This window comes from Hippichthys cyanospilos, chromosome 18 (assembly GCF_059441005.1).
Source record: "Hippichthys cyanospilos isolate Australia breed blue-spotted pipefish chromosome 18, RoL_Hcya_1.0, whole genome shotgun sequence".
Classification (NCBI taxonomy): domain Eukaryota; kingdom Metazoa; phylum Chordata; class Actinopteri; order Syngnathiformes; family Syngnathidae; genus Hippichthys; species Hippichthys cyanospilos.
In genome coordinates this window covers 9488744-9516224 of record NC_142386.1, presented here as the reverse complement: position 1 = coordinate 9516224, position 27481 = coordinate 9488744, and the positions used below count along the sequence as shown (strand labels likewise).

General features: G+C 37.7%; 1 protein-coding gene across 2 annotated transcripts in view; it reads right to left on the bottom strand.

Moving 5' to 3' along the window:
* Window positions 1-6245: 6245 nt before the first annotated feature.
* Window positions 6246-27481, bottom strand: part of LOC148408877 (roundabout homolog 1-like) — a 96106-nt gene continuing 74870 nt past the window's right edge. For both annotated transcript variants that reach the window (XM_088440942.1, XM_088440943.1), the window contains 26 exons: window positions 26710-26830; window positions 25366-25504; window positions 25161-25288; window positions 24067-24191; window positions 23813-23978; window positions 20486-20691; window positions 20322-20403; window positions 19934-20102; window positions 19473-19639; window positions 19021-19142; window positions 17856-18090; window positions 16492-16613; window positions 16146-16317; window positions 15760-15957; window positions 15192-15218; window positions 14185-14224; window positions 13867-14021; window positions 13434-13787; window positions 13247-13366; window positions 13016-13151; window positions 12456-12608; window positions 11504-11856; window positions 9754-9894; window positions 9430-9651; window positions 9202-9353; window positions 6246-8747 (listed from right to left, as the gene is read on the bottom strand). In XM_088440942.1, coding sequence (XP_088297068.1) covers window positions 8733-8747; window positions 9202-9353; window positions 9430-9651; window positions 9754-9894; window positions 11504-11856; window positions 12456-12608; window positions 13016-13151; window positions 13247-13366; window positions 13434-13787; window positions 13867-14021; window positions 14185-14224; window positions 15192-15218; window positions 15760-15957; window positions 16146-16317; window positions 16492-16613; window positions 17856-18090; window positions 19021-19142; window positions 19473-19639; window positions 19934-20102; window positions 20322-20403; window positions 20486-20691; window positions 23813-23978; window positions 24067-24191; window positions 25161-25288; window positions 25366-25504; window positions 26710-26830 — 4020 coding nt within the window. In that variant the 3' untranslated portion in view covers window positions 6246-8732. The remainder of the gene's footprint in view (window positions 8748-9201; window positions 9354-9429; window positions 9652-9753; window positions 9895-11503; window positions 11857-12455; window positions 12609-13015; window positions 13152-13246; window positions 13367-13433; window positions 13788-13866; window positions 14022-14184; window positions 14225-15191; window positions 15219-15759; window positions 15958-16145; window positions 16318-16491; window positions 16614-17855; window positions 18091-19020; window positions 19143-19472; window positions 19640-19933; window positions 20103-20321; window positions 20404-20485; window positions 20692-23812; window positions 23979-24066; window positions 24192-25160; window positions 25289-25365; window positions 25505-26709; window positions 26831-27481) is intronic.

Genomic DNA, 27481 nt, shown 5'->3' with positions numbered 1-27481 from the left:
TTTAGACAAACTGGGTGTGGATATTGCATACAAAAAACCTATGTAATAAATTTAGTCATGCATTTATATTTAGTCAATCTGAAGCAAAACCAAACTGACTAATCTTTTATTCAAAGTAATTCAGGAATGTCTGTTTGAAAGCCACTGGACGTATTATACAGTATGCAGTTCAAATTATTGCGCTGGTTTAGCCTGACTTTATTGATCTACTCTTATTTCATTCCTTAAAAGCAGCTTATGAAAAATTCATCCACAAGGCTGATAAATGCAAGTGCTATAGTAGAATTTAAAATGCATCATCACACGGTCACTTTGTAAAAAGCATCACAATGAATGTGATTTTGCACAGCCGCGCCCGTTACAAGCTCTGACTGCCACACTGTATAAATATATAAAGATGTCCCAAAACACAATTTAGCCTGTGCTGTCTCATGAACTCTTTTTGGCACGTACGCCGTGCTATCGTTTCCCTTTTAACGGAAGCCAGGAGAGATTTGCTTCGGTTAGCTTGAGGCTACCTGTGAAAGTCTGTCAATAACAATGTCTCAGGATTGTCTGCAGATATTTTGCAAAAAACTGTGAATTATTGATGCTTTAAATCCAGCTGCATTTTTGAGAAATGGTGCGAAAACACGGTGTGACGATTATTTATCTTTCCTGTCACGACTTGGATGACCAGTTCTGTTCCCTTGAGACACTTCAGGCACTAAGTGGTTTTACTGTCGTTTTTCCTAACTGCACTTCACGTGAAGTCAGTGGAGGAGCCTACAAATTCAAATTCGTAATGTCGGCTTCTAAAGACAATCAGTCCTTTTTCTTGTTTTCTGTCCAAGGACTTCCAACTGTGCAAAATCTTTTGGGTTATTTGGAAAACGTGATCACAAAATGACCATGGAGGATTTTATTTCTTCTGAATGTAACCATCGTGCAGTATTTGGACCATTTCTCGGTCATTTTCTTCCACATCAATCTTTATTAATCAATTTTTGCCAAGGGATAGCACGATCTTGATAGTGCGAAAACAAAGTTGTTGTACCATATTGAACTTTGACATGTTGTCACGATCTGGGTGAAATTTCAGCTCTTTAGTGTCTTTTTTCAATGGCTTCCCTTGTAATGTAAAATGCCTTTCATATAAAGATCAACGTATTGGACAAAATAATGCATCAAACTTAAGAATACCATGGATAATAAAGTGCACAGTAAGTGCATGATTGTTCTTCAAACAGTGAAACTGTGAAAATGTCATTCATGAGAGAAAAATATGGACAACTAAAATATATATAAAATATTATATACTCAACTTAAATATTCACATTATACATTTCAGTAAAATTAACACGCTTACTTGAAACTCCATGTTTATTGATTGCAATGAGCAATTAGCAAGCCCAGATGGCTTGATTTAACGCAATCAGTCACCATCCTCCACCTGCAGTGAAAATGATAAATAACTTGCAGTAATTGACTTTATGCAGCCACTTACTGGACACTTTGCGAAATGAGATTCATCAATGAAATCCAAACATTCAGCCTGATCAAAGATAATATGATAAAGCACATATTGAAATCAAGCTATCAGATGTGTGAAATGCATATATTTATAATTGCTTTAGTAGCATGCATTGTAGTACTTTAGATAAGACAAGATGTTATTTAGCCATGCGAAAGACAGACAAATAATGGAAGTAAAATGATATCAAACTGTAGACACACATATACACATCAATTGTTTTAGTCAATCAATTGAATATAACATTTTCATTATATATATATATGGGGTATTTTCCCAGCTTTGTGACAAAAACAACTGTCATGACCCTAAGTTGTTGGCTGTATTTGTGGTTTCATTTCCACCTGCAGGCGTTTTGAGGTTAATTGCACTTATTTTCCGCCGTCAAACCGCGTACCTACAGACAATGCTGGTCTGCTATTGGTCTCACTCGTTTCAAAATGGCGGAACGGTAAAGCTTTGTTCTATTGTGATTGGTTATAAAACTATATTTATAGTGCATTTTACTGCTTAATTCAAAGATGAAGGGGTTAGCCATTGGTCCCAAGATTGCCAGTGATGTTAAAGAGAAAAGTAAGAAAATGATTTATATGGAAACAAACCTGGAGATAATCAAGAAATACGAAAAAAGCTAAGCTAGCCTTGCCTACCGTTACTCGGGAATATGGACATACGTGTCACTCAAAGGTAAATAAATCCTTTATTTATTTTGATTTATGATGTTATTTAATTGTATGCGTGTACATCATATATAAGTAGCGCTTGTTATACTACTTTGCTATCAATTCTTAATATGTATGTACAATGTTGATGTTTTTACCTGTATATATGTATAAACATACATATATATATATATATATATATATATATATATATATATATATATATATATATATATATATATATATATATATGTATATATATATATATGTGTTTTGAAAGTTTTACAAAATTAACCTTCTTAAGATCCTGACTTCCATTATTCACCAGAGAAAAATTTCAAATCAATGAATGAAAATGTGGAATTAGTAGACGATATGTAAAGTTAAAAGATGACTGTGTCAAAACTTTAAACCTGTTTTGTTTTTTGTTTGTTTTGTTTTTTTACTTGGCAAGCAATTTGATGTCCTTTGGTATATATATACATCTTTTTGAGTGACCACCAGGTACCATATATGGTTTTAAATATAAAAGTCTAGAATTAGAATATAGCAACATGTCAGTTTTAATTTTCAGAGACATGAGCCTGATTTTGTAAAAATGTGTTGTATATGTACATTTGTTTTTCACTTGATTTTAAACATTTTGTCCTTAATTAGTGCTGAAACGGCTTTCCGCATGTCATCTAATCAGATGCCTCCAGGCAAGTGTGTCTTGACCAGGTGTGCCATGTTGTCTCGTTACATTTTTTTTGTATTTAGTTCCTTGGTTTTGAGTGCTTCGTCTTGTTTCATTTTGGCTTCAGCCATGTCCTGTAGTGCTCAATGATTTGAGTTTTTTTTGCGTGTTTTTTTTGTGAATTTATATTTTTTTGTTTGATTTCATTTGATTTTTTTGTATAAGTGGACTCCATCAATGAATCATTTGAACTTGTGCTTTTTTGTTTACTCCATGCAAACAACAATTTGACAAATCTTAATACACTTAATGCTTTGTCACACATTGCACTTACTGGTGTGGTGTTTTTTATGAGAATGGACCACTATTTGTATGATTCCTGCCCAGAGTTGTGCTTTACCAGCATTTCTTTGGCCACAGCATGAAAAAACAGACAAAAGGAACATGTAGCAGGACTAAGAAATTGATCTTGTTACTGCTTGGGCACTTTATTTTGTGCAATGATCCAATATCCAGTTTTGTGCGAGAATGACTTGGCGTCACTTAAATAAGAAGCTGAAAGGTGACTCTTGACATTTGAATATTCCAAAGTATTGCTATTTGAGAATATCGTGACACAAACAACATGAGACGGCAAACCTGCTCCTGAGGGGAAGCTAAAGGCCATGCTCTCCTGACTTCTAGATCCCTCAGTGACCAATTTATTTTCATCTTCTTCGCTCTGATAGGTCTGCTGCCTTTCTGTTGCATCTTGAAAATGGGCTTTCTTTGTGTTCGTAATAGACTTATGTAGCAGATTACTCCATTTAAAAAAAAATGAGCTGGTTGAATAGGATAATTTTCAATCACACAAGGGTCAAAATTATGAGTGTTTTGTTTTATTCCCCTCTCTTTGGACAGTCAATTTATATTCTGAACTGAACAACCAGCCGGCAGTGATGCGTTCTTTTGCATCATGTAGCGTTGTTGTTTAGTCTACTTGGAGCACTTAGTTTCTGCACCACTTCCCAAACAGGTTCCTTTTAAAAGTTTTGACATCTTAAAATGAAATGGGAAACAACAACATCCTGCTGGCATCGTGTGACAGTAGAGAACTTTTTTTTTTTTTTTAACATTTGTTCCTGGGGGGTAGGTGAAGCACCTCCCAGTTTAACGGGTACAAGCAAGCATGATTTTCACATTGCAACTCATTTGGAGAGAGTTTGTGCTGCAGTACATCTAAAGTGGCGGATTTGTTTACAACATATTAAGCGAATAAAACACAATTTGTTATAAGGATTTGGGGATGTGGTGATTAATTTATAATTTGCCATTTGTCTTTAAAAAAATGCAAATAATCCACAAATACCAATGTCTATTCGACCATTTTCTGTGTTACCATGGCAACGTCTATTTTTTATTGTTTGTTAGCATTAAGCTAGCCACCATAGCTTTCCTAAGACTGTTTCACAAAGTAGTGCTTTGACAGTTAAAATAGCTGAAACCCTCAAGTTTGCACTCAGAAGCCAAAGAAAAATTAATACAAAATAAATGCATCCATTGCACATTTTTAACCATAAACCGACAATATTGTGAGTATCTTTGGCATCAAACTATGCACCCTCCCATTTCACTGTCATTGACAGACAGCCATATATCTCCTTAAACAAATTTAAATTTATGACTGCCGCTTCAAGCTCGGTCTCATCCAGCACATTGATTATCCCCGACATGTCTTAATTCCTCACCAACTGTCTGCTTAAACAGAAACTAATCTTTCTCAAACAAGCCTTCCATCAAACTGAAGTCTTACATCATCTCAGGCTCATAATTCATGCGCTTCATATAAGTGCCACCACGTTTTCTATTGTTATCATTGTCACAACTTTAAATCTACAGAATTGCCTTGAGATAAGAGTGATCTCATTCACGAGTTGCCCATGAAATTATTTTTTATTTATTTTTATTTTCTTAAGCTTCTGAATGCAAACTTGAGCATTTAAGCTATGAACTGTGAAACCACCACTTATTAAATCAGGCTTAGAAAAGCTAAAATAACTAGCTTACTGCTAACAAACGATGAAAAAAAACATTGACATGTAACATTCGAATGGGTCTTTGCGGTGTAAGAAACAATAGATATTTAAACACCAACATCCACACGCAGCCATATACAAACTGCACTATACTACTACTCCTGAGAAAAAAAACTTTTGAGTCCCATTTGTAGCATTTTTAAGACGTAATATTGATGTAACATATGGCAGTTCGTCTGGCGATGCAGAAGACACTTATTCTAACAGCAAGACTCTCATCAACAATGTCTCCATAGATTTGTTGTCTTCCACAGAGTGCAAAGGGCTGACAGCCTTCAGCCCCTCCCATCAACCTTTCTGCAGTTCCGCCACGTTGGCTTTGACTTGTCAAGGCCAGCTCTTCCTCAACAGATTGGAGAGAAGCTACTGGATAAACTTGGTATAATTGAAAATGAAACTTGGCAGAACACAAGCACACAGGATTGCAGAAAACAACACAAACGCTTCTGAATAACCTCCTGTAGACAGATGTCCTCGGTAAGAAGCAAAACAAACTAAGAAAGCAAAACAAAGGCAGACATCCATAGTATTGTGAATTTTCGAGAAAAGAATAGAGCCTATTAGTCAATGATAATGTAGTGGTTCCTACACCAGACTTCTGAGCATGCTTTGTAGCTTCATTTTCCACTGCCAGTTTGAATGTGAACGGGTGTGCTTAATAGCCTTTTATTGTTATTGGTCTAATAAGGAAACAGTCATTGTATTGGCTGTCATTGTTTTGCTTAACCTGATAGGCTGCTGCTGTGGGTGGGATGGCAGAAAGAAGACATGAAAATGGAAGAGCAACGTTGTCTGTCAACGACACTTTGAAAAGCTTATTTGCATTTTTTTTGGTAAAAAACAACAACAAGTTTAGCTTACCACATCAATGCAAAGCACCCAGCTATGATTGCAGCTTCAAAGTCCCTAATGCTCTAAATGCCTAAAGCTCTTTGCCAAAATAAACTCAAGAGCAAGTCAGAGACAGACTGGATATATTATTTTAATAATGTGGTCAAAACTAACCACACTTGGGCTAGTGGTGGTTACAACTTCATATTTTAGTCTGTTCAAGAAAATAAGTAATTGAAGCCACTTTTTGTCATTGCATATCAGTCATATGATATGCCAAAACAAAACAATGTACACAAAGTAAGATAGTAAAAAAAAAAAACTGGTTGAGGGTTGTTCTCATGAATTAGTTTAAAATTGTAATCTATGTTTTATCTCTTGGCAACACAAATTTTAATAAGTGTTGCATCAACTTTACTTATTTTTTTTCACGTAATAAGTTCAGTTCCCATTGGGCGCCCTGACACAGAAACCTAACAAAATTCCAGTGACATTTGTAAATCCTTTTTAATTCATAGACAATGAGACAGAATGACAGCTATTTTCCCAAATAATTGTATACAATTCTTCAGAATAATACAGTACCGCTGTGAGAAATGAACTGAAAATTTTCCACAATACTGAAGCTTTCTCTCCCCCCCTACTGTTTACAATTCATAAGCTTTCAACACTGTTAACTGAAGCGTAAAATAAATAAACTTAATGAAGGAATATTTTGCACATGACTGGTTCAGGAAGATTATAAAAGTACAAAAATGGGTGCAGACAAGTGTGTAGTTAAAGCAATCGCTGATTTTCATTAGCAGCTGATAATTGCTTGAGCGCTGTAAGAAAAACAAAATTACCAATATGGCCTTCCACCCCAGTTACATCTCATATCAGATAGAACTTGATAAAAATGACAAATCTCATAATGAGTTCACCTTTGGCCTTGGCTTCATCACTGTCAAAATACAGATATTCCAGAGAATTGATCAGGGTGATTACATTCATCTTCTTGAAAAGACAACATGCCTGGTTTGCTGTCCATCAGCAGGAAAAAAAAACAAAAAACAAAAAAAAAAAAAACACTGAAAACATACAACTTGCTGGTGCCTATCCCAGCTGACTTTGGGTAGTAGGCGGGGGACACCCTGTACACCCTGAATAGTCTGTTGCAGGACTTCAGAACATGAGAACATGGCACAGGGGAGCAAATTGTATTTACTGTAAATTCTGGACTATAAACTGTTTCTTTTGACTTACACTTTGAACCCTGTGGTTTATAGTCCAGTGCGGTGTACCTGCATTTTTGTTTTTTTTACCACCAGGAGGCAATCTTCGTGTTATCAAAAGAAGACAGAAGAAAACACAATAGAGCTTGAACTGCTATATTACTTGCCATCAGGGGTCACGCTCCACTAGTAAACACAATCTGGCATGTTACTGTTGTGTTAGTGCAGTATTCTAACAATCAGAGTGTGTCGGTGTTAGGTTGAACATATGTTGGTGATGCTGTTATTTCTAAATGTGCCGGTATGTTTGATCTGTGTTGAAGGTGTGTTGGTGCTGCTCTTATTTCACAACTTGCAGGCATGTTCAGACTGTATGAAAGGCATGATGCTGCTGTAATTAGGCAGTTTAAATAATAGTTTTACATAAAAACAAAAAATTAAAAAAACGTTCATGTAGCATCTTTCTACATATCTGATGTTACAGCGTGCGGCTATCGTCCAGTGAGGCCTATACGTGAAAAAAATATGATTTTTTTTTTTTTTTGTTCAATTTTTGCTGATCCACTGCGGCTTAAAGACTGAAAATTTATGGTAGTAAAAATTATAAATAATTATTTAAGAATATTTTTAAGTGGAATTAACTATTATTTCTTGAAAGATACATGAAAAAAGTGTATCTGAAATTGGCTAATAATTTCATGTAGTGATTGTGGGCAACACAACTTCCCCTAAAAAAGTATCATACTATTGAAGTTAAAAATGATTTTTTTTCTTCACATTAATAAATATTGCAATGTTCTTTAGATACACAGTGAAATTTCAATTAGCGTTGTGTTCCTGTCACGGACTACATCATATTCTGAGAGTAATGAGATTAAATCAATTTACTGGCAAACTGCTTTATAAATCCATTTAGATCAGTATGAGATTAAGAGGAGAATAGCAAGAGTGGATTTATTTTAAGAAGTTATGGTCAAGGTCAGGAGAAGAAAGGGGACAAATGGAACTGGACTCAGGTGGATAACAACAACAACAAAAAAGTCCAGGAGCAGAATCTTGAAGTAATACATCCATACGGAGAATGTGCATGCAAAAAATACACAAAACCGAGCTCTCACATCTCACTGAATGAAAGCAGCTTAAAATGTACGCACTATTCAGATCAACATTCATTTTCTCAGAATCAAGTCAAATTTATCAAATGATTTCCACAATTCCACAAAATGCGTACAATTATAATAAAAATAAGTGATTGTGCTTTTCTAACCGAAGTAGAACGAACCATACAAGGACAAAATGTACATCACTTATACTTGTAAAACATTAACACTGTCACATAAAATTTCAATTTGAAGCACTTCTGTGGCAGTAAACAATTTACAAGATGTCTGGAAAATGACACAAGCATTTTAGAACACAGGAGAAATGCTCATCATGTACAATATTTTGGGAGACAATCACATCAGCCATAACGTGCGTGTTTATCTTATCTTACCAGGTGACCTTTTTGACCGGGTGACCTTTTTGCTCAGCGCCGTGACAGAAGGTCAGCCAGAATAAAGTCCACAGACAAAAACATGAGAACCGTTTTCTTTTTTTTTCTTTTTTTTTTTTAAACAACACTGAGTGAGAAATGTGATATAGAAAAAGAGCATTTATTGTGCAGTATTTGAGTCTTTTTTTCTAATAGTACCCTCACTCCACCCACCCTCCTGTCCTCTGAAGCAGCTGTAGGATGTTCTGGTGTCATCACAAGGGTTCTCAACTTCTCAGAAACTATGAAAAGAGAGAAAGAAAATGAAGTGTGTTGCTGGACAAAAATATTTAGTTTAGTCCCAACATTACTGGTCATGGTTTTTAATTTTCTTCATTTATTCTACAGTTTCAGATCATCTGTATTTAAGTGGAGATAATGTCAATAAACAGCACGTGCGAAAATATTATTTTATGGTCCTGAAACTAGCGTATTAATTTGTGTCCACTGTTATGGACATTTATTTGGACCTTAATTAGTCCTCATGTGCTACATAGAGGACATTTGGCCTTTCAGTTGATACTTCATGTGTTTGGTTGGGAATGTATTAACTTTGCTGCCTTGCTGAGACCAAATGGATCCAACAATGGACGCAAAAATGACGCTGTGTCTTTGGAGCTTATTACTGATATTTATTTATTTATTTCTTCTTTTTTTATTTCAATTTGCCAATTGATACTGAAGTTCCTGGTTTACCTCATCTACTACCCCAGACTCCATCTGTCCTCTATTTTTAATTCTTGAATCTCCGCTAGGTATCAAGCTGGATGCACTGGGGTCATCAGATTCACTCGGAGCTGGGCCTGATGGGAAAGATGGGCGGCTGTATAGAAGAATGTCCCCGCATTCTAATCGAGGGGCGAAAAAACAGCATTTTGGGTTTAGTAATCCACCTTAAAGCGAACAACAAAATCAATGTATTACCTGAGTTTTGTTTGCTTTTGCTGCCTCCTTTTCCACTTTGGCGAATCTTGTCTTTGTCCTGGTTCTCAGCCTCTTCTAATGCAGCCTCTCTGACCCGATGGGTGCCGGTGCTGCCTCTTCGGCCCCGGGCTTCTCCAGAACCCATGCGGGGTAACGTGGCCCCCCTTACTCTCAAGTCACTATGGGACTGCTGACTGGGGAAATTCAGAGGCATGAAGGAGTCTGGAGGGACAGGGGATTTCGGGGACAGAGTAGAGCACACCCAAATCCAAATATTAGAGCGGGAGAGTTTAGTTGGATCACATTCCTTTCTCCATGTTTTACCGTCACTGAAGACGTCTTTGGAATGGTAGCTCGGTTGCACACATTGGTTCTGCTTATGTCTTCTAGGTCTTTTCTGCATTATTGCAGGACTCATGTTGCTGTCTGTGGACATGGGACTGCTGGGTCGCTGATGTCGCTGCCCTGAAATGTAATGAGTAAAGAAATAATGCCACTCTTTCAGAATATTTCGAATGTGCAGCGCATGTAATTTAAATTGGCAAGTGGCCTACTTTGTTAGAAGAATCTAGAAACATAATTTTAGGCAGAGGTTCTAAGTGGGTTGATTGCGATCGACCAGTTGATTGCAAAGGTGATCTTAGTAGATTGCATGATATCATGCGACAGGCAAAAAAACAACAACAACAAAAAAACACACAGGCGCAACGACTAAAGTATACCAAAAATTTCACCTGGCAATTCTTTCTCATGTGAACAAGCTAAGATGTCGCTCTCACTTACATTTTCATACGTGGAAGCAAAAAAAAGTAATTCACAGTAGTTGTGTCGCATGGTTCTCGACTTGTGTTGTAATCGCGAGATGACATTTTGGAGCTGCTGTCTGTGGAAGGACTAAGCGAATAATGCTAATACCAATCAGTGTGCATGTTACTTTTAACTCACAGATGCGCTCCTAAGCCGGAGACCCTCTCTCCTCCCAAAAAAGGTAAGTCTCAAAGTTGGCAGCTGAAAAAGTATTTCTTGGGGTGCATTACTGTACACATGAACTCTTTCAGCGTAATATAAAAAGCAACACCAAGTGCCAGCCAATTTCGAGCATTTTGACGCACCTTTGAAGGCTAACGGAATATTGCTTAAATGTCTATTTGGACATTGGTGGTACCAAAAGAAAGATTGGATTCCATTCTTTATCTTAAAAAAGAAAGTCTGATTTTACCTCATCCATTCTTGGGTAATCACTGTTTGAAAATAGGTTATGTTAGGTTAGGTTACAAAAGGAGGAATTAGCATCTTGTGAAAAAACGTGTTTTCTGTTTGTTGACACTAATATGTGTTTTTTTTAGAAGCATCTGAAACATCTCAATAGTCCTTCCTTTCGATAAAGCATGAACAAAAACAGTGAAAGTGTGTTTTTGATGCAATAAGTGTCATGTATCTCATTCATTAAAAAAAAACATAGTTGATGAAAATTGTTGTCGTTAGCATACAAACTGAGTATTTTACATGACAAAAATTCTCGTCCGTGGCACTGAAAGTTAAGGAGTCTAACTTTATTCAAATTCAACATTCATACATAAAGTGAACCAGATTAAAAGAGTCAATTTTGTGTGTGTGTGTGGGAGGGTGAGTGATTCAAGGATTTTAAGTGTGCTTCACTCTGAATAATACAGTCAATATTTTCCTTGAGAAAGGTTTTCTTGAACCGAAGGCAATGGGCAATTCTTGTCATTTTGAAGGACCACAACACAATTATATATACAATGGCTTACTCCTGGTTTAATTCAAAACTGTCTCCTGAAAACGCCTGTTAGCTTTGACACCTTGTGTGTGTTGACAATATGATATGTGACTGAACTTGGCTGAATTGATAACTACATTTTATGTGAAACATACAGTATTATCAAGCCATTAGATGTTTGCTAGCTATCCAAATACGCTGTAAATTCTACATCTACTCAAAGACCACTATTCTGAAGAGAAAACTTTTCTCGTCAAAGACTTCTTATTAGTCTTGTTTCTTCAACCAATAAATCTGACGCAAAAATGTTGGCGCTTTATGATGTCACCTCACCTGACTCCTCCGGGTATCTGCACATACGCAAGCCTTCCGCCTGACTGTAATCTCCATCGGTGAAGAAAGATCCTTCTGAGGTGCTGACGATGCTGGACCTGCCTGATGATAAGTTATCTTCAGATGCGGAGCCCCAGCTGTTAACCATGGACCCTGTGACCGATCTGTCCAGATCCCCAATGCTGGAGGCGGGGGTCTGTTCCAGTCTGTGGAAAAGCAGTTTGTGCGGGGAATTGTGAGGACACTTTTGCTTGTGCTGTTGGTTTTGGTGCGGACGGTAGTGGTTTTCTTGTGCTGTTTCCTCCTCTGCATCCTCTTCTGCTTCATCAGCATCCATGTACAGAGGGGTGGAGCTGGGTTTAGGGAGAAATAGCTAGGATGATTTGGTTGCTTGAAAGTACGTTTTCAATGCAATTTTAGGTACACGTGCTTTTTCTCCATGAGACCTTTCTTGATATATTTTATTCTTCTCAATCGACAAAAGTTTTAGAAGAGCTCAGTGTGTATTGCAGTTCTACAACCATAATAATAAGCATGCTGTGTCAAAAATGATCATAATCAGTGTTTCCTCAAGATTATTTTATCAGCAGACTTTCCAGGGAACTTGATGTGCTTGACGTATGTTTCCATACGGGGCAAAATAGTCATCACGGTTCTACACTAACTTTTGCACTGGTAGCACTGGTGCTACCCATTTTTTTAAATTTGTCGCACCGCACAGGATTTGGTCACACAATTTCTTGGAGGAACAGCATGACCATATTCTCTGACATACAGTCAGCTTAATTCACATAAATTTCATATGACGCAAGTTGACAGTCACTCAAGTTTGCTAAATATTTTACAGTAACAAGAACTGTGAAACAAGCACTGGCTGGAAAAAGAGATTAATTATTTTATGTAACTTAGAAGAAAAGCTTTTACTTTTAACACACACTTTTAACAAGGTTACCTGAGGTGGTTGATTCCATCATGCACACCATTGCTCATGATACCCTGTGGATGTGTGGTACTTTGTTGACTAAAGGACATGTCGGGGGGAGATGATGCCACCCCTCTAATTGGTGGAGTCGGACAGCCTTCTGTTCTTTTCTCTGGGTCAAAACTAGGGGAAAAAAAGGTGACATGAGATACTGGGCCACTGGAATGAGAATTGAATCAATTGTAACTCAATACGGTGAATTGACTGCGAATCAATACGGAATTCCCATCTGTCCATTAGCAGTTTACATTTTTGATTGTACCCCCGATGTCATGGTGGGAAAAGTGAATTAAAAATAACTGACATTACTTTTGTCTTTTCACGTAATTTGGAGAACGAGATTTACCATTTACCATTTTTTTTTGCAGTCATTATGTAAACACACTAATCAATCGGGACCGCATTCGTTTTACTGTCAATCTAACATTTAATTTAACAACAACAGGGCTCTGGGAAGAATTGTTGCATTTGGAAAGAGCAGCAGACAGATCTGAACCAGAGATTTGTTAATAATTAAAATACAAGTCCACCTCTTCTCCATGGGGAGGCTGTACTCATCACCGTTCCAGGCAATCGCATGAGGAGGAGAAAGAGCATCTCCCCAGCTAACCGCAGTATGTTTTGGAGCCTTCATGGCCCGCGGTCCTTTCCTTTGATTTTGACTTCCTGAGAAATTAGTAGAAAAGGCCAAAGTGTGCGCCTGTTGGCTTGAGTTGTTTCCAAACGGGTACAGATGTGAGAAGTGAGGCGGCGAGCGTTACCTGAGGTGCTGTTGCTGCCCCTGTCTGAGCTGTGGTGCGAGCCCCCCATACTGTGATCTGGGTTATGGCTGTAGGGGACGGTTTTGTGATGGGCCAAGCCTTCATTTCCTTGAGGATGATCTGAAGAAAGTTTGAAAATGTGAAACAGTTTATTTGATCCCCTCGGCCAAATTTGATCCCATTTTACCTTGATTTAGACTGTTTTGCTCGATGATGTTGTATTGCATCTGTGTTGCCATCTCTTTTGGTAGTGGGGGAGGGTTTGGTGGCTGATTCCAGCAGGGCATGTCCATTGATTCCAATGCATGAGCCTTGTTTTTAATGCTGGCCTGAATGAGTTGGGTGGTAGCATAGGGGATTGGCTCATATGCATCTGAGGAATCTCCTCCCGGGCTTGCATAGCACAAGTTGGAATTGTTGAAGGTCTTGATCTCACTGAGCTTGTCGCCGAGGTTTACATCCGTATAAATGGCCGTCTCTGAGCCAATTTGCCCCCCATGTATGTTGTCTGCGTGCTTTCCATAGTTGGCAATGCAATCGGCTGATGAGAAGATATACAAACAGATTTACAGCTGTTTTTATTTATTATTCATAGTATGTCAGAGGTGACACGCGCTAACCTGGTCGGCTGTATGTTGTCATGTTACTGTCACTGGTGCCGTTTGCGTTATTGCAGCAGTTGATGCTGCAGTCCTTATGATTGGCACATGTGTTGGGCCAATTATCTGGCAGCCACAGCTGGTTCAAAGGTTCACCCATGCCGAGAAGGCCAGGTCTGCAACAAGGACGACCATCATTCAAAATCAAAACATTCTGTTCTCACCGCTTGATGAAAGATGCAAGTTTCACAGCAGGTCCACAATGCCCCCTAGTGTTTACATTACGCATCTGCAATACAATGCCCCCACCCCCCAAAAAAGAATCAAAATATCACTTGCCTGCCAGCGCTGCACACAGATTCACCTCTTTGATATGCAACTGAAAAATACGGCGGAAAACATTCATTGTTGATGAGCTGTCACAAACAGGAAGTGCCAGGGGCAAGAAAGCAATATGACTGACAGGAAAAGTCGAACGTTCTCACTAACTTTAGTTGGGGCAAAAAGTCTGACTAGGCTTTTTTATTAGCAATTGAAGCAAAATAAATAAATAGATAAATCCTTCAAACGCCTAATCTTGATTTCACAATTGATTCTGATGAACTTTTTTGTGTCATATATGCAAGTATTTGAGATCACTTAATGTGTGTACAGTAAACAAAATTATCTCCTACTGTAATGAAATCACCTTACTACAAGACATGAAAAATATGTGTCTACTTAGTGTCATTTTACCTAATTAATTAATTGATCACAACACATGTTTACTTGAGTAAAATCAAATTAATATTAAATCAACAAATCACAAAACACACAATAAACCATATGTAGTGGCTTCGTTTGATCCTTCAATGTGATTTTTTTCCCCTCTAGAAATAAAAAAAAATACTGAATTTTAAAGTGCTAAAGTAATGAATTACTGAATACTATTATACATAAAATAACGAATTACTTTTAGTATAGTAGTACTAAAGTACTTAGTACTCAGCGGTACCATATTACCTATTAATAAAAAAGTAACCGCAAGGAATTGATCACTTAATTACTTCAGTACCTAAAATAATAATTTTAGTATGTTACCTAATGTGTTTTATTACTATGGTACTTGATTATGCAAAGTGTATAATTACTTTAGCTTATAAATTTATTTAGATTCTTTTCTAGCCACAGTTGGAAAAATGCAATGAGGTTAATCTTATTACTTAAGTACTTTAATACTTTATTTAGAACGACAATCCTCCTTTAGCCTATATATGTGTTTGCCATTGAATGAGTTATTGTGAAAAAGAAAAGGTGTCCCAACACAAAGCCACACAAACAAAACAAAGTGACCAAAATGTTCTTACCTGTTGGTGTGAAGGTGAAAGATGGCACTGTATGGACAGACAAGAGTGTTAACGCAATTAATATGGGAAGCACCAACAATCACTATTCATTGCTGTGAGTCCATCATATTGATGACCATCCTCAAAAGTCAAAGATTAAAAAAAACACGCCATCAATCATCCGTATCTCTTAGGCATGTGAAAAGGTTAATCAGAGACTTGAGGGATAAAGGAAATTTAACAGGGGGACTATGGCAAAGGTAATGGCAGTTTGACAGCCCTGTGTGTTCAAACATAGCAGTGAGAAAATGACGTTAGAGAATCTAAAAGGTCAGCCTTCAAAACGCGGTGTTGCCTGCCCGTAGCAGGTCTTAATTGTGTCTCAAGTCTTCGAGCCAAAAGACAAATTAGAAAGTGGTTATCTTGTGAGAAAAAAATAAAATAAAAATCTTTCATGTCATTGATAAAAGCAGATACACCACACAATATTCAAATCATCTTTATATGATAATTATTTGACCATGCAGTAAATTAATATAACTCAACTATGCACATTTAATAAAATAAAGTTAAATAAAGGATGACAGACCCTTGCGGATGCCAGTGTATGTGCTACTGAGGCCACTTCTCTTCTTTCGGTGACGATACAGCCACACACTGAAAATCATCAAGACAAACCAGCAGGTGGCGCCAATGCCTGCAATAAATGCTGGTTGCTTCACCACGTCTGAGATGTGTGACAGTGTGTCCTTTCCCTCACTGAGATCCATCATCTGACCAGCAGAGTCTAGGAAACGCACAGACATTTGATAATACGATGGTTTGGTGATTCCAAGTACGCATACTTTATGACATATTACATTTGAATCGTAACGATTGCGTTGATTTTGTAGTGTATCGGTGCGTAATACATACATAAGAGGAAAGTAATAGGTGTGTATATCAGAAACTTTTCAATCTGATTTGAACCCTTACCAAACTGAAAGAACATGACCTTGCTCTTGACCCCAGGTCCGGCGCCATTGCTTGCCGCGACCTCCACACTGTAGCGAATCCCTGGTGCCAGACCAGGAACGAGTACAGAGAAAGTGTAGCCGTCAACTGACTGGTTCACATGATAGCGGCTCTCGTTACCCAGGCACCAGATCTGCCGAAACGAGATGGTGAGGAAGCATAGATGACAGTGATTGCCTCGGGGACACATCCGACAGCACTGAGTGGCATTGGTGCTACCTCAAAGATACAGTTTAGACTTTAAATGAAAAACACATGTCTGTAAGCGGGACTTGAGGGGAGTGGAGTGAAGGTATCCTTTTCATACCTTGTACTCCTGTATGACTCCTGCCTCCTCCGGGACTGGAGGTGCTTTCCAAGATATGAGGATTGCGGTGCCATTGGTATCGCTCTTTGTTACTGTAACATCCTGGGGTGCCCTTTGTGGTGCTACAATGAAAGATCATATAATATATATATGCCCAAATCCAAAATGTTTAGCCAAAATGATATCGAAACATGGAAAAAAAAAATATTTGCGCATTGCCTCGTAGCAGCTAATCACATTTGAGAACGGACTGTAACATCGCAAGCATTACCCTGCACAGATCTGTAAATGATTGAGGAAAATGATGTTAATGTTGATTCACTGATATACCAGTGACTAGAATGTAAGACTGAAGACTAATCATTTGATTTTGGAGTGTAATTTAATCTAAATATAAAAGTAATTGCACCCCATTCATTCTTCTTGATATATGTCCATTTTATAATTCACATAGGAAGCACACATCATTTGGACATTTGTAACTATTAATGTTTAATGCATTCATTTTTTTTTTTTCTGTTTGACTTTGAATCATCCGAAAGCATTTGAATGCAACATGTGCACTGCATACAAAATAAGCAGCTTGTGCTAATGGTGAGAATTCTGACATATCAGACAATGAGAGTGTAATTAACTAGGGGTTTATTAGCATCCTTATCAATGATTGAATACGATATTTTTTAACTCTTTCAACGCCAAGCTTTATTGGAAAAGGAAACCTCTACAGGGTCAATATATTTAACATTTTCACTCATCTTTCAAGCCAACAGAATATTGTTTGCTATGTCTATGTAAATATGAGTGCTGCCATATGAAAGATTGACTTACATTCTTCAGTTAGAATTGACGTAAGTAATAGCTGTGTTGTAAGTGTGGATATTGGCATCCAATGGTCACAGTTATCACTATAGTGCTCTATTGGTTTATATTCGGTAAGTATACTGTAAGTCAAAGCTGTCAGCTCTTCTATAAAAAAACGTTTTGTTATTACTATTTTAAAAGACGAGAATTCTCGTCCATGGCACTGAATGAGGTAATAGCGGTGTGTTGATATTGGTACGTTTGTGATGTGATGACAATGAAAAACTGATCCTCGAAAACTCAAGCTAGCCTCCCTGCTAACATAGTTACCAAGGTCGACTTAAAAAAAACAAAAAAAAAAGGCGAATATGACTAATGCATCATTGTCCATATATTATTTGGTGTGTTTACTGCAAGTGTACTCAAGAAGTGTCTGAGTACACATAGTAATACCTGATTTTATTGTAGCTATACAGACCACTGATAATAGATCACAACATTGTCATAGCGCTACTTTCCACATTCCACTATGGAAGGGAAAAAAGCGCATCTCAGAAATTCACCTTCTTCCAACGTTCTGATCACCTTCACCTCACTGTCAGCCCCCTGGAATTCGTCAAAAAATGGGCGCACTTTGAACTCATAGATGGCGCCTTTCTTAAGCTGACTGATCACTACTCCGTCCTTATGTGGAGCACGTACATCCAGGACGCTCCACTGCCCCTCAGGTTGACCATGTTCAGCCGAGGGCCTGTACAACAGCCTGTAGCCCTGAATGTACAGCGAGTGATGTTCAACCTGGTGCAGAAAGCAAAAAATCGATGTCAGTTCTTCACGACAGCAAACACTCTAAATAATAAGTATCCAATTCAATTTTTAGGGACCTCTTTCAGACACATACATCAAGAGACATTGATAAATTCCCAAGTCGATTTAATTCTTGTAATATATTGACAATACAGCATCTGCCAGTATTGCGTGTTTGTGTTGATCTCACCTCTTGGCATCAAGAAAAAATAATATATAAAACACCGTTCCTTCACTATATCAATACTGTGATATAGTGACTATTTGTTGAGCTCACTGTTGAAAATTGAAGTCACTCCTTCAACTTCCTCAGAATGGAATAGAAAAAAAATACATTTACATTGTGACCATGCCAATCTTTAACCATTATGCTATCTTAACAATAAAAAAATGTATGGTGATACAAGATGTGTACATTGACAAAAACATTTATAAACATAAGTGATTTTTGATTATTTTTGAAAATAACAAATACATAATATAAAATAATAATAAATGAAAAATAATGTCATATTTTTCTACTCTTTTTTTTTTAAATTACTTCATATGCACTTAACTTTAATGTAACTGTGAAATGGCATCTATTCATTTTGTCTACCACTGTAATTAGTTCCTGAATATTTTCTTTTGCAAAATCAAAACAGCAAGGTTCCTACACTCAGTGAAGTTTTTTTCCCCATTTGATTTGTACATTTTGGAGAGGTTAATTATCACTGAAGTGATGCTAAAAAACAATGACGTGAGCTGGGCGTAACCATGGTAACAGAGGTGGTGCAGTGTTAAACTCTCCTGCTCACTTCAGGCAAACAGAACTATCAAAGAACCACAGAAAGCTGGAATCTTTCTTTTTTTTCGCATCACATTTAATTCTCTCAGAATAAATATTGTAAATATATGTCAAACTTACTTCCGTCTACTTACCATCCAATTTAGCCGGACCGCAGAAGATGACACAACGGTGGGTGTGTTTAGGTGGATCACCACATCCCCCAATTCCCTCTGGATGTGACGAGGATCTGTACCCTCAGCTGTATAAGTGCTGTCTTTTGGTTAAAAATAGACAAAATCACTGTATTTATGTTGAAATAGGAAGTAAAATTGTAGCTTCTGAAAGGTTTTCGTAGACTACTGTCTTAGTCAGACCACTTTAATTTTTATCAGCAGCAAAGTGTTTAGATTAATAATCCATTTGCTGCGTATGCTTAGTGAATAAGACTTAAATTATCGAGAAATTTAGAAAAATGTTGCCATATAATTGACCAAAATCTCAAAGTCAATTGAGATAATATATGAATTAAGGTAAACAAAGTTACTATTTTAACACATGAATAAATAACAATCAAATAAATGAACCATGCACAACTCCCACTGACCGAGCGTTCGGATGGAATCTGAGATAGTACTAGGGTCACTGAGGCCATAAGCATTGACAGCCCTGATCATAAAAAGGTAGACGGTGCCAGGCTTCAGGTTCTTCAGGACAAAGGTCTGCATCTTCACATGCTCGGCTAGCGTTACCCATCTGCTGCCTAAAGTATGACTGCGGAAGAAATAAGAATGATAAAATATACAGTATACAATATTATACAGTATGCAATGTAAGGAACAAATGGGCTGGGGAAAATGGTGACCAAGTAGGGTAAGTCCACTAAAAATATCCGCCTCAAAGCTCGGCGGATATTTCAAGTTTGTGATCATTGTTGGTGTCTAGATATTCGTATGTATAGAACTCAACTCTGTCAAACTTGGTAGATGAAATAAATGATAGAATAATTTATTTTAAAAGCTTCGATAGTGACAGCCCCAAAGGACATCTTGCAGCATAATAACTCACCTGAATGCCTCTATTAGATAAGATGAAGGCATTGCACCACCATTGGGGCTGGGTTTCCATGAAAGTGTGACAGAAGTAGAGCTGACATCAGTAATCTCGGGTTTAGATGGCGCACCGGGTATTAGGTCGGGGCCTGAAGGTCGACTGGTCTGTACAATGACACCAAACTCTGACATGCACAAATGAAGAAAATCTCATTCAGCACTCATTGATTGCAAAGCTTGACATTACAGAAAAAGGCCATTGTGAGTTCACAATATGAAATTTGGCACATCTGTTTGACATTTTTAGAGAGTAAAGGTGCCACCTATTTTCCTCGTGTGTATATACAATATAGTTCCTTCAACTACATGACAACTAAAAATACCTTTGAGGAAAATTTACATACCCTCTACTTGTAAATATGCTGTCCAGGAAGCCTCTCCGTTGGGACTAGAAGCCACACAAGTATAGAAGCCTGTGTCCCCAAGCTGAGAAAAAACATATACGACAGATATTATTTGCCTCGGCTAAGTGATCAATATCAAACGAGACACCCCCATTGTGCTCTACCTTTGTGTAGTGAATCTCAAGTGACCCGCTTTCTGCTATGGACAAACGTGTGTCCACCGGTGACAGCAGCGCGCCATCTTTCTTCCATTGGACCGAGGGAGGTGGCACGCCAGCTGTATGGCAGGTCAATACCACAGTGCTATCCACAGGAACAGTCTGATTGACCGGGCCCTGTCTAATTACAGGGGGAGGCAGTTCCAAGCCGGCTATAAGAAACAGAAGTAGGGCCATGAATGTAAATACTCAACAATCCCTCTGCTAAAGGCATTTGGCATTGAGGTTTCCTAGTTTTTACCCAAATCAAAAACTCCAGATAGGAATTATCTTGACCAACAGTTCTCAGATAGGGTTACGTGGGATTTTAACAGGATTCCCATGGGTGTCGTCAAATTAAATGATTTTATATACCATGAGAGGAACACTACACTTGTTTTAGTTCAAATCAAGAGCAAATAAATTGAAACATGAAAACAACCTATTGCTAGATTGTGGTATAGTGCCAGGATACAAGCAAATGAATATAAATCTATTTAAAAGCTTTGAAATACATGACAAGAACAGTACCATTGTTTTCTTTTCAAATTAGGAGCAAATTAATTGGAAGATGAATCAACGCATTGCTGAATTATGACGGGATACCTGTAGGTATGAGCAAATCCAACTATACGATTTGAAATCCCATTACAAGAGTAGCACTATTTTTTTTTCAAATTAGGTGCAAATTAATTGCAACATTAAGCCACTTATTGCTAAATTGTGCCATAGTGCCTACTTAGTAAACTGCTGTATGCTTATTTATTTATTAATGTTTTTGTTCCATGCAGATGTGCATTGTCAAGAGTAGCACTATCTTTGTGCAAACGGGCCAGAAAAAATGTCTTATCTCTTATGGACAATGAATATTGCAAAATCAATCCTCTATATTATATGATCACATGAATTGGCTAATCCACAACATGAATACATTTCATTGCCATAATGATTAAACAGCTTTTAACCGATGTCCGAGTCATTCCGAGAAAGTAACAAATACTGCCTCAAAATGGAAAACAGATCTAAAAGATATTTAGAGGAAAGTTACTAAAGCGAGAGAACAATAGTGGGATGTGCATTCAGTGGAGGGAAAAGAAATCAAGTTATCCCCTCCAGCAGAGCAACTAATCATCTATTCGACAGTAGGTAGTGATGGAGGCAGCTTGGAGCACAGCCTTGGTAAGATAACGCAGTCCTCTTCTCTCCCCATCTTACATTTTAAAGCCCGGCGAAATGGGCAGGGGTTCTAAAATAAATAAGACGAACCAAAAAAAGTTGATGGAAACATGCCTTTAAAACCGCCAGAGGTATTACCGACTGGTTATTTCCATACAAATGTGGCCCTCCAAATGGGGTTGAAAGAGACGTAGCGGGATGGAGAGAGAGGAGAGTGCTAATAGATCACAGCAAAATGGGTGGAAAAAAAAATCCCCACATGTTTTTTGACTCGCCTTACCTCTACCAGCTTTCACAGCGCACTGTATAGATACCTTATTTTGCCTTTTAAAAGTCACTGAATCAATGCTATGAGGCGTGAAAGCTGCATTCTACCGCCAAACTAGCAGTAGGCCTGAGGCTTTTTTTCTTTTTTTTTCATTAATTTTAAATATACACAAATGTAGAGAGACATGCAAATGTGAGCACATGGGTCATTTATTCGGGAGACTGTAGATATTGCTGGTGGTGTGTAATCACTGGGGCAAGCATGATTATTCTGGCTCTAAAGAATCCCTTAAAGTGGGAAAATGAAAACCAATCCTGGTATGTTTGTCCTAGACCTATGAAAATGGGTAGGCACGTGTAGTATCCGGCAACGGACAAAAAACTTCAGTGGAGTCATATGCTAGGACGTACAGAATATAAGCTATACATTTTTGAATGTCCAATTTTTGGTCATTTACATTGTATATACCCAAAGCAGGCGTCAAATTAATCTTTGTCGTGGGCCACATTGTATTTCTAGTTTCTGTCGGAGGGATGGAAGAAATTTGAAGTGTGTTTGTTACACACTTAGCTAGTTTTCAAATCAGAGGTTGGCAAAAACTGTTCAAAAAGACAGATCAGGAACAAAAAATGGTTGTTTTTTTGAAGACAACTTGCAAGTTTGATATTTTAGCCACAAACTTGAATTCGAATGAGCATTTCGGCGGCCACATAAAATGATGTTTCAGACCGGATCTGGCCCCCGTGCCTTGAGTTTGACAGAATTTGTCATCAGAGTTTGTAGAATCTAAAGCAAGGAAGTCAAAGGCATTTTTATGTGGTTATCTTAACCACATTTACCTCATATTTGCTCAGAATATTGTTTAGGTCTTTATTGTTATTAGTTTTTTAGCGTGGTTAAAAAAAAAATCACGCAGTAGCATCCCCTAGCACATCTAAAGAACCAAGCCCAGTTGTACATTTCACCAAAATATATGAAAAGTTGGAGGCATTATATAATAGCTCAAGGGCTACAAAACATCAATAGAGCCCTACATTACCCTCAACAGGAAGACTGCCATCCTTAATTTCCTTTTGGATTTTTCCATATGTTGTTCCTTTCTAGAGGTCATATTTTATCAAAGTAGTTTTTAATATAAACTGTGATTCTCATTAAAAAAAAAAAAAAAAAAATACAATTCCATTGTCCCCAAAACCACAACGACTGTGAGTGCGCTTTATAGCTGCTCGTTGCTTTAGTTATGAATAGTAGCTAGTGTGGAAGTTATAGGAGGACTCGTGGCAGTATTAATATTAGGAATGTTATCATTTTCATAATCCTTGTCAATCATTGCCATTGCTATTTTATTACTGATGGAAGATCCTTCTTAATGGTTATAATGCGGCACTACAAACATTTTTCTACTTAGGGGAACCAAATTGTAAATAATACTGTAAATATTAGGCCTTGTTTCTGCAAATTGCACATTTTTAGGCTTCTTTGAAGGTCGGTGCCCTCATTAATTACTAATGTGATTTCAAAAATACGATTTGATTGAAAGATTGCTGAAATGTGACTTTTATGATACTTTAGGGTACTGACAGATGTGTGTAATCTGGAGATTTGGCTAATTCCTGCTGGGCTGTAACAATATATACTGTTGAGGCTTCTACTCCAGCACATACATCCAAGATATTTCAATTAATTTGTCACAGATGTATCAGCAGCAATCAGATCATTACAAAATATAGTCGAGAACAATTTTAACCTTGACGTATTGAATGCATTTAAAAATAAGATATGCAGCAGCAGAGTGTATTGTGGTGGGCAAAAACAGTGAAACTAGAGGGGTGATGGCTTTCGTCACTCACAGTCAGTAACCTCCAACAGTGCTTTGGTAATGACACTGCCAGCGATGTTGAGAGCCTGACAGCTATACAAGCCGCCATCCGATTGCTGAACATCGGTGATGGTCAAACTGCCCATCTGGGAGACAGACACGCGACTAAAAGGCTGCGGTGCAGAGAACAAGAGACTCTGCGGGGAGAGTTATAACAAAGACATTCATTTTATTTCCACGGATCTTCTTCTGCGGAGAGACGGAAAGGCTGAAGGTCATTCTCACCTCACTGCCCTCCCTCTGCCAGAAGATAGCGGGCTGCGGGTTACCGGTTGCCTCGCACTGGAAGGTGACAGTCCTGCCTATTGCTGCCACCTGGTTCCTGGGGCGTAAGGCAAATGCCGGTGGCACTGCAGAAGAGGAATGCCCACAATGATGACATACATCCAAAAGCACACAGATTCTTCAGTAACCTGCGTTTACCTTCTTTTGAACAGAGCTAGACCACAAGTGCTGCAACATGCAATATAGTATATAAGCATGACATACTGCTGCTGGTTGATGGTGGGTGATGGATGGATGACTTACCAGAGTTGACTATATGGAGAAAAAACACAGAAAATTGCAATGTGATGAGTAATGGAGGCATAAAAGGTCGTATGTCGTTTTGATGATAGTCATGCAAATACTGTCATTTTATTAACCCTCCTGTTATGTTGTGGGTCAAACTCAACCATTTTAAAGTTACATTTCGTTGTTGAATGTCGTTATTCAGGTTGGCTTATGTTTAATAAACAAATCATTTTCAAATCATTTGTTTGTATTTTTATAATTTGTGTAACTTTTTTGATAAATAAGCAAAACAGTGTTTCTGATGGGAAAAGGGAATCACAATATTTGTTAACAGGATTATGCAAAAAAAATGTTGCTCAAAATTCTGGATGACTACACACGAAAAATTGACCAAGGGTATTATTACTATTCCAGAGAAACAAACATAACACACAAGTTTGATATTTCTGGAGAGTGTCACATCATGTTGACACAGACACTATTGCTGTTCTTGAGACATAAACATCAAAACAAAATATTAGATTTGGGTGATTAAATACGGTTCAAAGTGATAAGGTCCCTACATTATTGCTGGAACTTGAATTCAAACTAACAGGAAGGTTACATGAGAAAGCATGATGAAACGTTTAAAAAGATAAAATATAGATCAAGTTTAAAAAAATGGGAAGTACACAGTACTAGTTTTTTTTTTTTTTCCTCGTTGGCTTAGCCGTCATAAATTGTCAAGGATTACAAGATTTTAGAGCTGCTACAACAGAATGAATGTGTCAAGAGCATGATATTAGATATATAGTAGTCGGACTGACCGTGAACAGTAAGCATGGCTGAGGATTCAGATTTCCCAACCATGTTCTCCACCACACATGTATAGGAACCCTCATCTGAAGAGGTCACTTGGCGAACAATCAAAGTGTGGTCTTCTAGGATTTCATATCTAGAAGAATGGAAGGGGAGGGGTAACACTTGATGGAAAGGAGAAAATGTTGCCGAAAAAAAAGACGTGTAATTTACCTGCCCTTAGGTAGCTCAGAATCATCTTTCCTCCAGCGGACAGTGGGAACCGGATCACCTTGAACCGCGCATTGGAACTCCACACTCCCGTCGGCCAGAACCACTGCGCTGCTGGGCCGCTTGAGGAAAGTTGGGCGCTCTAGTGGGCATTCAGCCAAACAGTTTCATTTAATAGCAGTAGAATTCACCACGGGAAAAACAACAAGACAAATATGTTCTAATGTATAATTTAGGGTTATCAAGGAAAACAAACATTACGGTGGATTTTGACTTTTATTAGTTGCAATGTGCATTCATATTAGATATGCATTACATTTGTGAAATAATATTTGAGGTGAGGATCTCTGGCTGATTTGGAGACAGGTTTTATTGGGAAACGCTAGCTAGCTGGATAGAAATGAATTAGTAAGTTAACAGTAATGCACATTGTCTACTAACTCCTTGTTTTCAGACACTTGAACTACATATTATCATTTTAAAACCTAAGAAATTAAAATATAGAGATATAAAGATCTCACAATGAGTATTTTATATATATATATATATATATATATATATATATATATATATATATATATATATATATATATATATATAGCAATTATAACCTGGACATTGGGTGCATTCTGCCAGATTATTCTTATAGCCTCATATGGCATTATGTGGCTTGAAACTGTAGATTCCACACCCTGACCAAGGTCATCCCTCTGCGATGATGATAAGAGCTTAATTCCGATGGGAAATGGTAGAAAAGGGAAAGCGGGGGATTGAGGAACAAGGCTGAAGGCAAAACTTTTAGATTTGGAAGGGAGGGAGTGTTTTTGTTTTACATGGCCATTTCGTTGCACATTTTAGCTTTGAAGTTTTATATATGCAATTTCGTGTCATTACAATAATTTTCAGATAAGGCACACTTAAAATTCTTTACATTTTTTAAATTGACTATTTATAGTTGGATGTGCCTTTTATAGGGATTCTGGCTTTTCAGGTTGTCCGTTTTAATTCAAACTCCTTCTTATTTAACTTCACTATACGGTCACAAAAATCTCATACTCTTAATAATCTAAATGAATCTAAAATTAAAGCTGAATAACGTTTGACATTTTTGCTGGGCTTGTTTGTTTGCCTTAATGTGCAGTGTTGCACCTTATTAACCAGTGCGCCTTATGCCCGGCTGCACCTTTATATATGGAAAGGTCCAAAAATAGACCTCTTCATTGAGACTTTGAACTATAATCTGGCTCTCCTTATGGGCCAAATAAATATGGTAATAGATTCTTGTTGCACAAATGTTACAGACACTCAAACATTCAAGAATAATACAAGCAAAGATGCTAATTTTACCAAGCACAGTGAGTTCAGCGATTTCACTCTCACGCTCCCCGACCATGTTGGTTCCAACACAAATGTATTTTCCTGCGTCGCTCTTCCTGCTGTTGGTGATCATCAGCTTGCCACTTCGGATCTAGACAAAACACACAGAATATTTGCACAGCTGTATTTACGCAAGCCCTTAGCGGCATCCCTGTGCGCATCATTTGCTAATCGCAAAGTGTGTATGATTTGGCCATAATCGTGGAGCCGTTTGTGTTAAAAGATGCCACATAACACGTTCAAATGTGGAGAGTCGATTCTTGCAATTCATGTAAACAATCTGTACGCAGAGTAACTGTTCCTTGTAATAGTATACCTGTGTGTATCTGTATTCATCACAGGAATGTGTGAGTGTGTGTCTTTACGGAAGGTCAACTGTTATAGAATTACATAATTCATAACTGTGAACAAAGACCCAGTGCCTCTTTGTAGAGAAGCCTTTTGATGTTCAGTCAGCTTACTTTTCCTTTAACTAACTTTTCAACCTCACTGTTCTTGTATCGCGCATACACACGCACACATGTAGCGATGTTTGGATTTTTTAATATACCCTCCACCCCACAAACCCAGAGCACATAAGCTGTCTTCATCTTCCGCGGATGTGAATCTTTGCACAGATCCTCATTCGCTACCTATCGTTATAGATAATACCACAACAGCAGAAAGAAAATACATTGAGGAAGCAAACACACAAGGCCGCTTCCTGCAGGAAAACATCAACAACCTTGTTTACACAAAGTCA